The following is an 18496-nucleotide window of genomic DNA, read 5'->3' on the forward strand; positions in this document are numbered from 1 at the left end:
TCTTATACCCTGCAACTTATCATTAGCTCTAATAAACTTCTGCGGATTTTTTAGGATTTTCTATGTATAGGATTTTCCATACATAGGATCATGTACAAAAAGAGATAATTCTATTTCTTTTGTTTCGGACGTCTTTTTTTTCTTGCTTAATTTCTCTGGCTAGAACTTCTAGTACAATGTTGAATAGCAATTGTGAAAGCAGACGTCCTTTTCTGGTTCCCAATCTCAGGGGGAAAGCTTTTTGTCCTTCATCAATGAAGATGATATTAACTGTGGGTTTTGTTCAGAGATGCCCTTTATCATGTTGAGGAAGTTCTCTTCTATTCCTAGTTTGACAATTCAGTTTTGAAATCAGGAATTGTTTTTTATAATAAAAAAGGTGTTGGATTTTATCAAAAGCTTTTTTTTCTGCATCAATTGAGATGATCAGGTGGTTTTGTTCCTTCAGTCTATTTATAAGGTGTATTACACTCATTGATTTTCAGATGTTGAACCACATGTACATTCCTGGGGTAAATCTCACTTGGTCTTGGTATATAATCCTCTTAATATGCTGCTGGATTCAGTTTGCTAGTATTTTATTGAGCATATTTTACAACTATATTCATATGATATATTGGTCTGTAATATTCTTTCTTGTGATATCTTTGTCTGGCTTTGGTAGCAGAGTAATGCTGGTTCTAGAAGTGTTCCTTCATATTTTTTGGAAGAATTTGAGAATTGGTATTAATTCCTCTTTAAATATTTGGTAAAATTCCCAATGAAGCTATCTAGCTCAGGGCTTTTCTTTGTTGGAAGGTTTTTGATTACTGATTCAATCTCTTAATATAGGTCTGTTCAGATTTGCTATTTCTACTTGACTCAGTTTTGGTAATTCACTTATTTGTTCACTTTATTGAGGTATCTAACTGGTTGGTGTACAATTATTCACTATATTCTCCGTAATCATTTTTATTTCTGTAAAGTTGGTAGCAATGTACCCAATTTCACATCTCATTTTAATAATTTATGTCTTCTCTTTTTTTTCTTAGTCTAGCTAAAGTTTCATCAATTCAATTGATCTTTTTAAAAAGCTAACTTTTGTTGATTTTCTTTTATTTCATTAAATGCTCTTTTGTTTTTCTATTCTTTACTTACCTCTAATCATTTCCTTCTGCAGGTTTTAGGCTTTGTTTGCTCTTCTTTTTCTAGTTCCTTAAAGTGTAAAGTTGTTGTCGATTTGAGATCTTCCTTTTTGAATGTAGGTCATTGCAGCTATAATTTTTCTGTTATTCTATCATGGTTGGAGAAGAAATTTTGTATGATTTAAATATTTTTAAGCACTTTTGAGACTTGCTTTGTGATCTAACATATGGTCTCTCCTATGTGCAATTGTGAAGAATCTATATTCCGTCATTGGGTGAAGCATTATATATGCCTGTTATGTAGTTGGTTTACAGTGCTGTACAGTCTTCTATTTCCTTATAATCTTCCTTCATTTTGGAGGAATGATCTATCTATTATTTAAAGTATTCACAGCTAACATCATACTCAATGGTGAAAAGCTGAAAGCTTTTTCTCTAAGATCAAGAGTAAGAGGGGCACCTGGGGGGCTCAGTCAGTTAAGCAACCAACTCTTGATTTCTGCTCAGGTCATGATCTCAGGGTTGTGGGGTTGAGCCCTACATCAGGCTCCATGCTGAGCAAGGAGCCTTCTTAAGATTCTTTCTCTACCTCTCCTTCTGGCCCTCTCCCCCGCACGCTCTCTCTCTGAATGAATAAGATCTTTAAAAAAAAGAAAGAGTAAGACAAGGATGCTCACACTTGCCACTTCTATTCAACATAGTATTGGAACCCCAAGCCAGAGCTATCAGGCAAGAAAAAGAAATAAAAGGCATCCAAACTGGAAAAGAAGAAGTAAAACTATCTCTATTGGACTGACATGATATTATACATAGAAAACCCTAAAGATTCCATTGAAAAAAATGTTGGAACTAATCAACAAATTCAGTAAAGTTCCAGGATACAAAATCATTATACAAAAATCATTTGCATTTCTATACACTAACAATAAATTATTATAAAAAGGAATTAAGAAAACAATTCCATGTACAACTGCTTCAAAAAGAATAAAATACCTAAAAATAAATTTAACCAGAAAGGTGAAAGACTTGTATGCTGAAAAATATAAGATGTTGATAAAAGAAATTGAAGAAAACATAAATAAATGGAAAGATATTCTGTGCTCATGGATCAAAAGAAGTATTGTTAAAATGTTATACTACCCAAAGCAATCTATAGATTCAATGCAACCTCTATGAAAATTCCAATGGCATTTTTCACAGAAATAGAACAAACAATCCTAAAATTTGTACAGAACCACAAAAGACCCCAAATAATTGACAAGGCAAGAAACAACAAATGTTGGAGAGATTGTGGAGAAAGGGGAACCCTCTTACACTGTTGGTGGGAATGCAAGTTGGTACAGCCACTTTGGAAAATAGAGCTACCCTATGACCCAGCAATTGCATTCCTGGGTATTTACCCCAAAGACACAGATGTAGTGAAAAGAAGGGCTATATGCACCCCAATGTTCATAGCAGCAATGTCCACACTAGCCAAACTGTGGAAAGAGCTGAGATAACCTTCAACAGACGAATGGTTAAAGAAGATGTGGTCTATATATACAATGGAATATTACTCAGCCATCAGAAAGGATGACTACCCAACTTTTGCATCAACATGGATGGGACTGGAGGAGATTATGCTAAGTGAAATAAGCAAGCAGAGAAAGTCAATCATCATATGGTTTCACTTATTTGTGGAACATAAGGAATAGCATGGAGGATATTAGGAGAAGGAAGGAAAAAATGAACGGGGAGGAATCGGAAGGGGAGACAAACCATGAGAGACTATGGACTCCAAGAAACAAAGTGAGGGTTTTAGAGGGGTGGGGGGTGGGGGAATGGGTTAGCCCAGTGATGGGTATTAAGGAGGGCACATATTGCATGGAGCACTGGGTATTATAAGCAAACAATGAATCATGGAACATTACATGATGTACTGTATGGTGACTAACATAACATTAAAAAAAAAAAAAAAAAGACCCCATATAGTCAAAGCAATCTTGAGAAAGAACAAAGCTAGGGGCATTACACTCCCTGATTTCAAACTATATTATAAAGCTATAATAAAACAATATGGTATTGGCATAAAAGCAGACATATAGATCAATGGAAAAGAATAGAGACCAGAAATAAACCCACATATACATGGTCAATTAATTTACAAAGGAGTCAAGAATATACAATCAGGAAAGGATAGTCTCTTCAATAAATGGTGTTAAGAAAACTGAACAGCCACATGGAGGGGCGCCTGGGTGGCTCAGTCAGTTAAGCATCTGCCTTCAGCTCAGGTCATGATCCCGGGGTCCTGGGATCGAGTCCCACATCGGGCTCCCTGCTCAGCGGGGAGCCTGCTTCTCCCTCTCCCTCTGCCTGCCGCTCTGCCTACTTGTGCTCTCTCTTTCTCTATCTCTCTGTCTAATAAATAAATAAAATCTTAAAAAAGAAAACTGAACAGCCACATGGAAATAATGAAACCCCTATCTTACACCATACATAAAAATCAACCCAAAATTAAAAAGTAAAGACTTGAACATAAGACCCCAAATCATAAAATTCCTAGAAGAAAATATAGGCAGTAAGCTCCTTGACATTGGTCTTGCTGATGATATTTTGGGCTTGACATCAAAAGGCAATAAAAGTGAAAATAAACAAGTGGGACCACATCAAAATAAAAAGCTTCTGCACAGCAAAGGAAACCAGCAACAAAATGAAACAGCAAGCTACCAAATGGGAGAAAATATTTGCATCTCATATATCTGATAAGGCATTAATATCCAAAATATATAAACAACTCATACAAGTCAATAGCAACAACAACAGTCCAGTTAAAAAATGGGCACAGGATCTGAATAGACATTTTTCCAAAGAAGACATAGAGATGGCCAACAGGTACATGATAAGGTACTCAACATCACTAATTATCAGGGAAATGCACATAAAAAGCACAATGAGACATCACCTCACACCTGTTAAAATGGTTTTATCAGAAAGACAAGAAATAACAAGTGTTGGTGAGGATGTGGAGAAAAGGGAACCCTTGTGTACTGTTGGTGGGAAAGTAAATTGGTGTAGCCACTATGAGAAATAGTATGAACAGTCCTCAAAAAATTGAAAATAGACCTGCCATATGATCCAGCAATTCCACTTCTGGGTATTTATTTGAAGGAAATGAAAACACTAACTTGAAAAAAATAAATAAATAAATAAATAATAAATAAAATAAAATAAATAAATAAATAAATAAAATAAAAATAAATAAATAAAAATAAATAAATAAATATTCCCATGTTCACTGCAGAAGAAGTTCCATACACACAATGGAATATTATTCAGCTGTAGAAAAAGGAAGAAATCCTGTAACAATATGGATGAACCTTGAGGACATTATGCTAAATAAAATAAGTCACAGAAAGACAAATTTGGTATGATCTCACTTACATGTGGAACTTAAAAAAAATGAACTCATAGATATAGAGAACAGATTGGTGGTTGCCAGAAGGGGCGTGGGGTGGGAAATAGGCAAAAATGGGCGAAGGTGGTCAAAAACTACAAACTTCCAGTGATAAGATAAATAAGTCCTGGAGATATAATGTACAACATTGTGACTATAGTTAATACCATGTTGTATATTTGAAAGTTGCTGAGAGAGTAAATCTTAAAAGTTCTCATCACAAGCAAAAAAAAAAATGTATGTTGTACACATGAAACTAATATAATGTTATATGTCGGTTATATCTCAAAAAAATACTTAAGTCTTCAACTATTATTGTAAATTTATCTATTTCTCCATTTAATTCTGCAATTTTGGCTTCATATGTTTTGGGGCCCTTTGTTGCATACATATATGATTATAATCACTTTATCTTCTTAATATATTAACTCTTATCAATATGTAATATCCTTCTTTGTCTACTGTTAACAATTTTTTTTTTTTTTTTTTTTTTTTTAAAGATTTTATTTATTTATTTGACAGAGAGAGACACAACGAGAGAGGGAACACAAGCAGGGGGAGTGGGAGAGGGAGAAGCAGGCTTCCCGCCGAGCAGGGAGCCCGATGCGGGGCTCGATCCCAGGACCCTGGGATCATGACCTGAGCCGAAGGCAGACGCTTAACGACTGAGCCACCCAGGCGCCCCTACTGTTAACAATTTTTGACATAAAGTCTATTTTGCTTATATTATTCTAGGCACCCCATCTCTCTTTGGTTACTATTTGCATGGAATATCTTCTTTTATTTTTTCCTCTTTTTCAACCTATTTGTGTCTTTGGATCTAAAGTGAGTCTTTTGCAGGCAGGATATATTTTGATCCTATTTTTAATACATTCTGCCAATTTCTGCTTTTAATTAGATAGTTTAATCCACTTACATTTAAATTGATTACTGATAAGGAAGGACTTATTTTGCCATTTTGCTATTTGCTTTCTATATGTCATTCTTTTATTGTTCCTTAGTTTTTCCATTAAGGTCTTCTTTTATGTTTAATGGATTTTTCTAGTGTTCTATTTTGTTTCCCTATTTCCTTTTTGCATATTTTTAAAGTTATTTTCTTAAATGGTTACCTTGGGGATTACAGTTAAAATCCTAAATTTATAACAATCTAATTTAAATTGATATTTACCTTCATTGGCATATGAAAACTCTCTATAAAACACCATCCCCACTTTATGTTGTCATAAATTATATACTTATGCATTTTGTATCCATTGACATAGATTTATAATAATTGCTTTATGTATTTTCCTTTTAAATAATACAGGGGAAAAAAAGAGAAGTTACTAACCAAAAAATACAATAATGCTGGGTTTTATATCTGCCTATATAGTAAACTTTACCAGAGTTCTTTATTTCTTTGTTTGGCTTTGAGTTACTGTCTAATGTCTTTTCATTTCAGTCTGAAGTAGTCCCTTTAGCATTTCTTGTAGGACATATCTACTAGTTACGAACTTCCTCAACTTTTGTTATCTGAGAAGGTTTTTATTTCTCATTTTTGAAGGATACTTTGTCAATTATAGAATTCCTGATTGATGGGTTTTTTTTTTTTTCCAGCACTATGTATCCCATTGCCTTCTGTCCTCCATGGTTTCTGATGCAAAATTGGCTGTTAGTCTTACTGAGAATGTCCTGTACAAGATAAGTCACTTTCCTCTTGCTGCACTCAAGATTCTTTCTTCATCTTTGGTATTTAACAGTTTGATTATAATGTATCTTAGTGTGGATCTCTTTGAATTTATCCTAGTTAGTATTCATTGAACTTCTTGGATTCACATCTTCTTTCAAATCTGGATCATTTTTGGCCACTATTTCTTTAAATATTCTTTCTGCCCTTTCCTTTCTCACCTCTTCTCCAGGATCTCTGATGATTATGTTGGTACATCTGATGGTGTCCCACAGGTCCCTTAGATTCTGTTCACTTTTCTTAACTATTTTTCTTCTGCTTCTCAGATTGGATGATTTCAATTGACTTATCTTCATATTCACTAATTCTTCTGCCTGCTCAAATATGCTGCTGGATCTCCATAGTGATTTTTCATTTCAGTTACTGTAATTTTAAGTTCCAGGATTTCTATTTGGTTCCTTTTTATAATTTCTGTATTTTTATTGATGTTCTTCTCTATTTGGTGGTACTCTGTTCTCCTGGTTTCATTTAGTTCTCTGTCCATGGTTTCCTTTATCTCCCTTTAGCTCAAGACAGTTGATTTAAAGTCTTTGTCTAGTAAATCCAATGTCTGGGCTTCCTCAGGGATAGTTTCTGTTAATTTTTTTCTTGTAAATACCATATCTTCTTGTTTCCTTACATGCTTAGTAATTTTTTGTTGAAAACTGGATATTTTGAGTATTATAATGTAGTATTTCTAAAAATCAGATTTCTGCCCCTCCCCAGGGTATGATACGGTTGCTTTTTTTGAGTTGTACTTGTGTGTTTCATTGGTGACTTTTCTAAATTATTTTTGTAAAGACTTCATTCTTTGCCTTTTGTGATTATTTAAGTCTCTGTTCCATTAATTTAGTGATTTGGCAGAGCTTTCCTTAAAACAAAACAAACGAGAGCAAAAAACACCCTCCCAGTCTTTGCAGATTGGTTCTGAGTTGGGGCACTCCTTCAGTGCTTAGCCAGGATGTTTACAGTTCTTTCTTAGACTTGGTTTCCTATTTACACAGAGCCTAAAGATCAGTCAGAGGTGAAAGCTTACAGTCTTCTCAGGTGTTTGCTGAATATGTGTCTAGCCCTGGATATGTGCGTGCCATTCTGGATTTCCCAGTATACATTGGAGCTTTTCAAAGCCTTTATTCCCCCATGTACCTCCTTTCCCAGTCTCTTCTAGGCTTTTCAGTCTGCCTGCTGCTTGCCCCATCTTTTGTCCCTTACACCAGAAAACTGAGGGTAGTATATGCCTTTGAATATTTTTCACAAACACCACTTGAAAGACAACTCAAACCCTGAGAGTGTTTTGAGGTGAGTGAAACAAAGGTAAGCCCTTGAACCAATTCTTCAGGAAGCCACCAAATTCAGTCAAAATGCACAACCATAATGCTTTGAGGAAAAAAAGGTCTATAATGCCTCCTCCAACAGCAAAAAGTCACACCAGAACATGAGCCACCATCCCCTTGACCATCACTAAGCTATAAAATGGGGAATGGTTGTGGCAAACTGGGCTAAGGACTTTAAAACAAGTAATCCTATTATGAACTGAAGTAACATAATATATACCTGAAAAGTTCTTTGAGCTATTGGTATGCCTAAGTGAGAAGTAATTTTACTTTCCTAAATAAGTAACAATAGAAGATTGGTATTAGACATGTAACATTCCAATCTCAGTAGAAACTATCTCTGTTTATACACTTACCAGCAATTGAGAAGTAGAAGTTATACTCTATTAGAATGTTTGCAAGGAAGCTAAATTCTATCACTCCAAAATGAAAAGTTACAAATTTGTTTTCTCTAGATGCTTTCCTATAAAAATCAATTCTTTTACTGATAATTTATATGGGATTTTTTTTGTTGTTGTTAAAAAGACCACTGTGTAACTTTGAACAAGTCATTAAACCTCTCAGACCAAACACTCTCCTCTATACGATTGCTATTCAAAGTTTGGTCTACAAACCAACAGAACTGGCATCACTTGGGAACTTGTTAGAAATGCAGAATATCAGGCCTACTATACCCTGGTATAGGATACTGCTCTACCCCAGACCTACTGACTCAGACCCTGCATTGTAACAAGATCACATATGAATGATATACATATAAAAGTAAGTCTGAGAAACACAACTCTATACAATAAGATATTGATGGGGGGGTAACTAAATAATCTTAAAGACCCTTATAACTGATTTTTCTGAAAAATCAGATCTGATAACATTGGAGCCTGTATTATCTTGTGGCAACAATCAGCTACAGCTCAGTAGCAGCTACCCCATTAGATGGGGCATGAACTCTCTTTGGCCCTCCCAGTCCTCATCTAGCCTCCTTCATGTTTTTATGTTAACTGCTTGGCCCCTAATTCAGCCTCTAATTTAAATCAGATTCTAATCAGAATTGAGGAAGTCCCTTTTAAAATAAAAAAAAATGGGTACCTTCATAGGTAAAAATGCATTAGCTATATGTGTCTTTAGGTGAAAGAAAAAAATGTTCACTTACCTTGATGGGAAGTAGTGAGGTCCAGGTAGGAAGTAAGGGTGATGAAAAGAAAATCGTGGTGGTGTCCCAAACAACGTGGCTGGATGGCCAAGGGGAGGAGCCTGGTAGACATGTGAGTGTGAAATAGGAGGAGCCTGGGGGATTGGAGCACTTCTGGGACAAGTGGAAACGCTGGGATACTCCTTGGGAGGTTGGATGGTTGAGGTCACAAATCTGGCATGGGCAGTACTTGCACTAGTTGGAATCCTGTTGGTGTTCTCCAGAGAGACCGGAGTGGGTCTCTTCACAGAGTGACTGGCTCCGGAATGCAGCCGATGAGTGTCTGTTTGGGAGGGCCCAGCAAAGCGCTGGGGTGGGAGTGCCGGGCAGAGGGGCAGACTTGGAGCCTGGACGGCCACCTGGGCAGTACTGGAGACGCTGGGCTGGAAAAGTGAGATGGGGCTTGGGCGCTGGACTGCAGGTGTGGGCAGCTGGATGGCAGGTGGGGCATCACCTTTAGAAATAAAAATAGCATAGGTCTGACATTAATTGAGTTGCTCCATGTTTTTCTTTTTTCAGAATTTAATAAGCTGTACAACCAGAAGCCTTCACTAACCACCTCACCTACTAACATTACCACATCACACTACTCTATTTCCTTTATAGTATTTGAACAAATCAAAATCATTTTGTTTACCTATTTTACATTTTTTGTCTCTCTTTCCCATCTAGATTCTAAGTGACATGAGAAGAGAGACCTATTCTGTTTTGCTCTCTGCTGTATCTCCAGGGCTCAAAATTCTGTATGGCACAGAATAGGTCCTCAACAAATATTTCTTTTTTTTTTTAAGATTTTATTTATTTATTTGACAGAGACAGAGACAATGAGAGCAGGAACACAAGCAGGGGGAGTGAGAGAGGGAGAAGCAAGCTTCCCATAGAGCAGGGAGCCCAATGTGGAACTCGATCCCAGGACCCCGGGATCATGACCTGAGCCAAAGGCAGATGCTTAACGACTGAGCCACCCAGGCACCCAACAAATATTTCTGAATGGATAAATAAATGAATAAAATTGAGTGATTGAGTGAAAGATGAATACATACAGATGCTAATGCATATATATAAATGTTTCTTTAAAAAAAATAATATGAAACTACAGATAGTGGTTACTTTTAAGGAACAATCATCTGGGAGAAGAGACAGGGCAATGTGGCAAAAAGAAAAGCTAGACTTTTATTATACATCTATTGGTACTGTTAAACTTTCTGTTGTGTAAATATATTAACCTTACTTTGAATATTGAGGTTTCAGGGAAGTGTATGGGTCATTTTACTACTATCCCATATACTTCTCTATATTAATCTGACATTAATATGACATTTAATTTTTTGATTGAAAAAATAAACAATCAGTAAAATTATTTTGCTTTATTGCATTCAATGTCAATGTGATTACAGAAGGAAATTCCCAGGTGAGAAGAGGACTTGTCACAGGTCAACAATTTGTGACAGATAGGAAAGTAGTATTATTGCAGTGAGGCGTAACAAATATGGCAGAATTTTATAGGTAGGTGAAACAATCATGTTCTTGAACAAGAGAGGACTACTAATTGAGTCACCAAGTTATTCAAATGACACATTTAGCCTAAACTTAATTAAACTTTTCCAAAGAAATACAGAGAGAAGCCATGGCAAGAGAGTCATGATCTGGTTTATTCCAGTGCAGTTAGATCTCTGTTAATATAGAAGATGCAGTCCAAGAACAGACTCTATGATTAGAAATATGTCTCTGTGAGAGGCTGAAAGGAATGTGGATCTTCTCTTAGCCTTGCCCAGTGAAGGCCTTTCCTTCCTTCTTTCTCTCCAGATAAGGCATATAATACTCCTCTTAAATCTGCAGGTAGGTACTTATCTGTTACTAATTATCTGTTACTAATTATCTGGTAATTATCTGTTAATCTATCTGTTTCAAAGATGGCCCCTGAGCCAGTGAAGCACAGATAACACAGGGGCAGGGTGTAAGTGAAGCTGTCCTGGTGCTCGTAGTTGATAGGGTTACGTGCCCTCCCATCTGTGAGGCACAGGCCCTAGGCCTTTCCTGATTGATCAGGCATAAAGTAGTTTCCCTCTTCCATGTTCCCTCAGAACATGTAAATCTATAACTTACCATGAAATATTATAAACCTCTGTTACTTGCTTGTCTGCCACCCCTACCACAATCACAAAACCGGAAGCTTGAGAGCAGGAACACTTTCATTCATGTCTGCATCCCAGTTTTTGGCGCAGAACTTGGCTAATAATAGTTAAGAAAGCTATGACTAGATGGAAAAAAAAACCCTAACAAATAAATCTATATCTGATAGTACTTTTACCACTGATCTGGTATAAAGAAAACTCCCTTCTCTAAACAACTATGAAGCCAGGCTGATTTGTAATTGAATTATCACTGCACTCAAGACATCTGCTCCTAAAATCTTCCTCTGACACAGGTTTTGCTTCCCTATAGCTAGTTCCAGAAGCTCTTAGTCCTCAGTAAAGAAGTATGATCTTCCCAGGCAAAGTAAAGGAGCTATACAGACCAACTGACATTATTCCAGTTACTGAAGAAGGAAGGGACTCATCTTTTAGCTGACATGAAATGTTCTTTTTAACCAAAGATACTTCTATAAAAAAAAGCAGTATGAGGCATGAGATGATAAATCATGCATTCCTTTAATTCAGTATTCACCAAGTAACTAACATATGTCAGGCACTGTTTTGGTCTGAGGTTAAAAATAAAATGCATGCATAGAGAGTTATATAGAAGTATAAGGAAGATGTCCTAAATGTCGAAATTCTGGTTGCTAAGCAGGAAGTTAAAGTCTGCAACATCGAGTCATCTCCATAAACTGTCAGTGAAGAGAGAAGACTTGTGGGAAAGGCAGAGCTCTAATGTATCAAACTTTAGATAAGGTATGGAAAAGACTAGCCAGTCACCTGTTTTCTCTTCTTCTAGCACATAGCTAAATTACATTTCCCAGCCTCCCTTGCAGTCAGAGGAGTTGCCATGGGTCCAAGAGCTACCCAATGGAAGCTACAAGAGATGTGCATCACTTTGGCGACTGGCCTCTGAAAACCTTTCATGCATTATCTTCCAAGCTCTTTCCCCTTCTGCAAGTTCATGCACACTAGTCCAGTGGCCTTGGATGCCACATATTAAAGATGGCAGTGCCACAGGGTGGAAGAAGTCTGTGCCCATGAGTCACCCCTTCAAAGAGAGCCATACACTGACTAGAAATACCTATTTTAGACTTTAAATGGATAAAAATAAACCACAATTCTGTTTAAACCATTATGTTTAGGTGCTTGTAAAGCAGCTAGCATAATCTAATCATTACATGAGATAAAGAGCAGAATTCTAGATCTATAGTATAGTATGACAGGAACAAAAAAAGTTATTAATTTTCAATACCCTCCCACCACCTCTCCCAAAGGGAAAGAATTCACTGCCTGTGCTGACTGGACAGAGGGTGCACCGAGGCTTTTGTTGTGTGACTGGGATAAATAGCGAAGGAGTGAAGAATGGCAGAAACTGAGGACAGACCAAATTTCTCTACAAGAAAAAGCTATATGGAGACAGTAAGGAGAGAAGGACCAGCATGTGGCTGAACAAAGAGAAAAAGAGGCAGAGACAGAAGGAGAGGAGGAGAAATAGAGTAACAGGCAGAGACATAGAGACAGAGATGGGAAATGGAGAATTGGGACAAACAGGCAACTGATTAAAAAAAAAAAAAAAGTGGGACTTTGGAGAGAGAAAACCATAATGAGGAGCCCCAAGGTGACTTACTGTATGTTGAACCATGTGATTCTTCCTTCCCTGCCCCCTCAAGAAAACCTACAATAAAGAGCTATATCACTTTTCAAGGAATTTTTGAGCCGGATTTCTGTTTCTCATGGACATGATACTTTGCTGGAATAGATCTTAAGGCAAAGAGAAGACCAGCTTTTTTTGGATTATAATAGTATCAGAAAAATGTAGGTTTTCTGTTTGTTTCAGTTAAACAAGAAGAGGTGGGTAAACCGAAGAGGCACCATATGTCTACTACCAAACAACTGAAATAGTAGTAAACTTTTTTAATTAAAAATTTGGAGAAAATGTATGAATTCAGAAGAATGAAAGATGTCAACTGAGTAACAGTATAATAAGGCAAACCAATTTCGGGCTTTAGAGATAAAATGTAGAGAACAAAATAATTCACCAGAAAATTCATATATGTATAAAGTGACATTTAAAAGCCAGACTAAAATAAATATAGCTTCCACCAGAGTTCTGGGAGACTTTAAAATAAACAAATTTGATATTTAATATAAAATGAAAATGCTGGCATAACCAGCATCAAAGACATTTGATAAAAGAAAGATATCTAAAAAGAATTCTGGACTATCATGCTGTAATCACTTTTGGAAACAAGAAATAGGAGAAGAGCTTGGGATGTGGCATTAAATGTGAAAGACAAAATGAGCATAATGCATTGGTTGTAGAAATAATAACAGACAAGGTACTATAGATTTTATCAAAGAAATAGTAAATTATTTGTATTGGTATCTATCCTTTCTAAACTACCATATAAGCTCTTTGATAGGAGACTGTAAAGATACCTTTGTATTCTGTCTCAAACACAGAGTTTGCCCTATATTTGGTACTTAATAAACATTAGGTAATGGGGGTAGGTAGGTAGGGATGCAAATATGGCAGTGGAATATACTATAGACTGAGAAAACATCTGAGATGGAAATATTCACCAAAACAAGGGAGAATACCAAACTACATTGCTAGATTGACTTAATGAGATAAAAATGTGCTAGGATGATACAGTACATAGCAAGCTCTGAAATTTTTCCTTCTCCAATTTCATGTTTTTACTTTCTTCTTGATTTTTTTCCTTAATATTGTTGTTCTAAAAATTCTTAAGCTAACAGAAACAAAATTTCAACTTAAGGTAAAATTTTCATACACCTATTAAAAATTCATAATCTACAATAAAACAAACTCACCAACTGGATGAGTGATGGTGTTCTGTAGGCTGGGAATTACCACAGAGTAGGTAGGTGAGCGATAAGGATATATTGTTGTAGGATTTGTAGAGATGATATTCTGTGTGGTGCCAGAAAATACATTGGAAACACTTAGAGGGAAGCGTTTTCGCTTCCCTGGACGAGGTTGATAAACCCAACCTATAGAAGAAGATAAGCAATTTTTAATTTGAACATAAAGACCCTATTTAGCCTTTAAATAGTTCTTTTTCACAATAAAGAATCCAAAATACTTCTAAATTAAAAAAAATAAGTTATTGTCTAAAGTGTCTTTTCTAACTTAATTATGTGATTTCTGTGCATTTTAATACCCATATAGCTCCCAACTAGTGGTCAATATTGTAACCCATGATTCAAAGGAAGAGTTAGGGCAAATGTCTTATAACCAAAGACACATATTGAACCCATTGTAAAATCAACATTAAAGACATTGAGTTTGAATCCCAAAGCTTTTCCTTTACTTATAAAATAATGCCCCTGTAAGATATTATTCATCTCCTGTTCCCTCACTTTCTATGAGATATAACTGTCTCTATCTTACAATGGAATGGTCACTAATGACCAGTCACTATTTTTATACCTGGCTTAGAAAGAATCACTCTCCTAAACTTGGCAATCCCAAGTCCACAAACAACCCAATTTCCTTCCAAAGTCAGAAGAGTGGAGTTTAACAGTTTGCAGCCACTGTATAACCAGGGGAATCACTGGTTCTCTGTAACTGTTGCCTCTGACACCCAAAACATTTCTGCTCATATTTTAGAAAAAAATAACTCTTTTCCCATCATGCATGATCATATTGGCCATACACTTTGCTTTTACCCAAGCTTAATCTAAATGTCCTCATGGCTGGGGAGTAAATCAGAAATTGTTTCAAACTACATCATGACGAGGATAAATTTGGCAGTTAGAAGACACAATTATGTTCTCATAACCATATAACATTAAAATGGAGCATGGTGTCAATCCCTGCATTCTCATTGTCTTTAAGTGTATGATGCATATTTGTTTCTGTTGCTATGATTTTAACTCTTCATTTTCTAGTGTATTTGCAAAATTGTAGCCTGAAACTCTGGAGTTTCACCTTTATTAAGTTCATATCTGTATATTTAATCGAAACCACACTAAAATTATGTCCCCTGGTTTGTTATTAGTTGGCAAATATAAGACCAGATATTCCTCTACTTGGTTCTATTTAAGAAAACGTATGCCATGTATCAACTCAATCATTATTATAATATTAGCCATTATTCTCTTTATTGTACATATCAGATTAGAAAAAAAATATGCATTTTTGTCTTTCATTCTCAACCTAACCTAATCTTTACCTAAATAAATTTAAAAGAAATTAGAAAGAAGTTTTGTTTATTTCATTTGATTACCAGGAAATTCCTCTCTGTGCTTTTCTTTAATCTTTTGTGCTTCATCATAATAGGGTTTCTTTTGTTCTTCACTAAGTTTGTTCCACTCTAACCCGAGCTGGACACTGATTTCTGCATTGTTGGCTGCTGGGTTAGCTTTGGCTAGTGCTGGCCGGTGAATCCTTGCCCAAACCATAAATGCATTCATGGGTCGCTTCACATGACCATTTCTGTCCTTACTGAAGGGAGTATCTGGTATTCCTACATGACAAAAATTAAGAGACTGAATTAATGTGCCATACACGCACACACACACACACATAATGTTAAAGTGAAGTGCACCTTCATCTATATTTATTTTTTAACTGGAGAAAATACAGTCAAAGAACTGTCAGTATTCCAGAACGCCTCATAAACCCTGAACTCAGCATTCTAAACTATAGCTTAGAATGACTCTTCTTTTCCTCAAAAAGAATAATATTGTTGAAGATATTGTAGGAGTAATAATGTTGAAGACACCGTAAACTGTTGGCTTATTACTTCTTTGGGCTTTGGTAATACCTCTACCAATAATTAATTTAGTTTCTTTCCCATTAAAAATATTCTATCACTGGGGGACAGGAACTACGACTTATTCATGACTATAATCCTAGCACTAGCTAGGTGTTCCCTAAACGTTTAAAGGAACTCATTTACATGCCCCTGTAGTGTCTGTTCAAGTAAAAATATTTATAATATAATACTATATTCTATTTCATTATGAAGGTGAAGCTCTTGCCAAGGTGGGTCATTGACACTAACCCTATGTCCTGGGAGAAAAAATAAAAGAAAAATAATAAAAGTGACTTTTTGAGAGTCCCAGAACAAGTTGAAATTACAATAAAGGTAGCTAAATTCACATCTCTTACCTAATTCATCAAAAACAACTGTCTGTAAACTTCTACTGTTTCTCTTTATTTTAGTTACTTGATATATGAAAGTTTTGAAAATGCACAAAGGATTAAATAAGTATTATATAGAAAGCTTTCCCTTTCCTTTAGAAAATGAAGTTTATAAAAGCAAGAGGGTGAGATGGAGAGAAAGGGTCAGTAAGGAAAATAAGAAAACAGTAAATATAAAAGTTAATGAAAATATGAACTGATGATATGATTTTCCATGACATTCATTGGCATAAAATTATCTGAATTAAATCTTAAAATAAGAATTTTCTAACTATATATTCATAAATAATGGATAGCAATAAAATATTTGTAGTTGTTACTGCTAACTACATTTTTTTAAAACAATTTCTAGCTTATTCCACAGTATTTTCATTTTCTGTATTTCTATAAATCTTTAGCTTTTAGAATACTAAAGTGTTACATTTAATCATGTACTGTTTTCTCTTAGAAAAATGTTTACTATTCATTTTTAAAGACGACAAATTACCTCCAAATTCAGTATAAACTTTCCTGTTTGATGATAAACCTTTTTTCATTAAACAAGACTTAAAATTTTCTTCTTGGGGCGCCTGGGTGGCTTAGACATTTAAGCGTCTGCCTTTGGCTCAGGTCTGGATCTCAGGTCTGGCTCCCAGCTCAGAGGGGAGTCTGCTTCTCCCTCTCCCTCTGCCCCTCCCTCCGTTTGTGCTTTCTCTCTTTCTCATTCTCTCTCTCAAATAAAATCTTTAAAAATTTATTTTTCTTCTTGATACACGTAAAAATATTGAACTACTATAATAAAGTGTAGCATAGAAACTGAGGGTTGAAATAACTGTTTATAGTGAGAATATTTCTATTTTGTGTATAAACATTAGTCGCCTCTAAATCTCATCATTCACTGGGCCTTAAAATAGATTTTTTAAAAAACGTTTGGGAATCTTGGAACATGTTAGTGTATTTTACTGGTATATGTACAAGTCGATTGGAAGTGATACCTGTGCAGACTCTGCCCTGTAATGAATCAGTTCCATGATTTTATTTTTCTAGTTTAGGCTTCTGAACTGCTGACATGTCAGCTATGGGGCAACATAGACGAAGTTTGAAAACCAGATTCCCCTGCCGTCTAATACCTGCATCTGAGGGAAGCACGGTGAGCGGGACATCTTTGGTTTCAATTTTTACAGAAGGCTCCAGTAAAGATTGCATTTTAATAGGCACTGGTGTCAAGGGGACCTTGGTCAACCGTATCAGCTCTGAAGGTGGAGGTCCCTGAAACTGGATCCGGGCCCCAGGCGGGACCGTGTGGAGAGTCAAAGGGATCCTGAGGTCTTGCTGGTGTGGCCCAAAGGCACTGGATGGCTGGGCTAGGATGACTTCCTTGCTGCCATGGACCAGGCCATTGGACGCGGGCTCCGTGCCCAGCCTGCAGTCCTCGCGGAGTCTCTCGGGCTCCTCCGTTTTGATGACTCCTTCTCTGATGGTCGCCAGGTTTTTGCCTTCCCCGCCTTTCGCCACGTCCCTCATGACCTCCTCCGCCTCCAACTTGCCCTTCTTCTCGTCCCCTCGGCGGCAGTCGAGAGCTGGCCCCGGGCCTTCCACCTTGACCGCCTTGGAGGCTCTAGGGCCCGCCTCCACAGGCCTTGGCGTCCCCGCCGACGGATCCAAGCCGGGCCCCTGTTCCTGCCCCTCGGCCTTGACGTGCAGCGCCCGGGGCTGCACTGAGTGCAACTCGGGTCTGCAGGGGGCGCCGTCGGACGCGGGCGGCGGCGGTGGCAGCAGCAGCAGCTCGGGCCTCAGCTGCAGCAGCCGTGCTTGCGCGGGAGAGGCGACGACGCCTTCGTCCTGGGCCTGAGCCAGTGGTGGCCCAGGCGGCAGCAGCAACACCTGCTCCGGCTTCACCTGCAGCAGCCGCCGTGCCGCGGGTTGTACACCCGACGCCTGGGCCTCCCTGCACGACGAGGCCACGGTCGCAATGGCGGCCGCGCACGGGGTGGGCGGCGACGGCGGGAGCTCCGCGGCCTCAGCCCTAAAGGAGGCGCCCTCGACCGGCAGCTGGGGAGGAGCAGGGCGGAGCGGGCGCGGCGGGGTTGCCCGTGGCAGTTGGCGCGGCTGAGGCTGCGGCTCTGGCCTGGCTCTCTCCATGGGGGGAGGGGGACGCCCCGGCCTGGTCCCAGCCCGGATTGTGAGCTCAGCCGTTTGTTGGCGACCTTCCCCCTACCCCTTTCGGTTAAGACCCTTCCAAGGCCCTTGCTACCCAGAACCCTACGCGGTTCAAAAAGCGGCCCTCCGTCTTGGCCTCGCCCAATCACAAGCGTCCCGATACCCCCGGCCCTCCAATCACAGGCGCATTCTCCGGCCCTTCCCGCCCTCCGCTCTCTCCTCGTGCTGAGCCCTCGAATCACCCGCGATGGCCTGGGCTGT

At 37.9% G+C, this 18496-nt stretch overlaps 1 protein-coding gene across 2 annotated transcripts in view; it reads right to left on the bottom strand.

Moving 5' to 3' along the window:
* SOX30 (SRY-box transcription factor 30) overlaps positions 1 to 18217 on the bottom strand; it is a 28024-nt gene extending 9807 nt beyond the window's left edge. The window contains exons 1-4 of one of the 2 annotated variants that reach the window (XM_036096200.2): positions 17206 to 18217; positions 15177 to 15416; positions 13759 to 13938; positions 8747 to 9239 (exon numbers count right to left, since the gene is read on the bottom strand). In XM_036096200.2, the coding sequence (XP_035952093.1) occupies positions 8747 to 9239; positions 13759 to 13938; positions 15177 to 15416; positions 17206 to 18217 (1925 nt within the window). The remainder of the gene's footprint in view (positions 1 to 8746; positions 9240 to 13758; positions 13939 to 15176; positions 15417 to 17205) is intronic. The other variant, XM_036096201.2, reaches the window with a different exon arrangement.
* Between the last annotated feature and the right edge of the window lie 279 nt (positions 18218 to 18496).

This window comes from Halichoerus grypus, chromosome 2, assembly GCF_964656455.1.
Source record: "Halichoerus grypus chromosome 2, mHalGry1.hap1.1, whole genome shotgun sequence".
Classification (NCBI taxonomy): Eukaryota; Metazoa; Chordata; class Mammalia; order Carnivora; family Phocidae; genus Halichoerus; species Halichoerus grypus.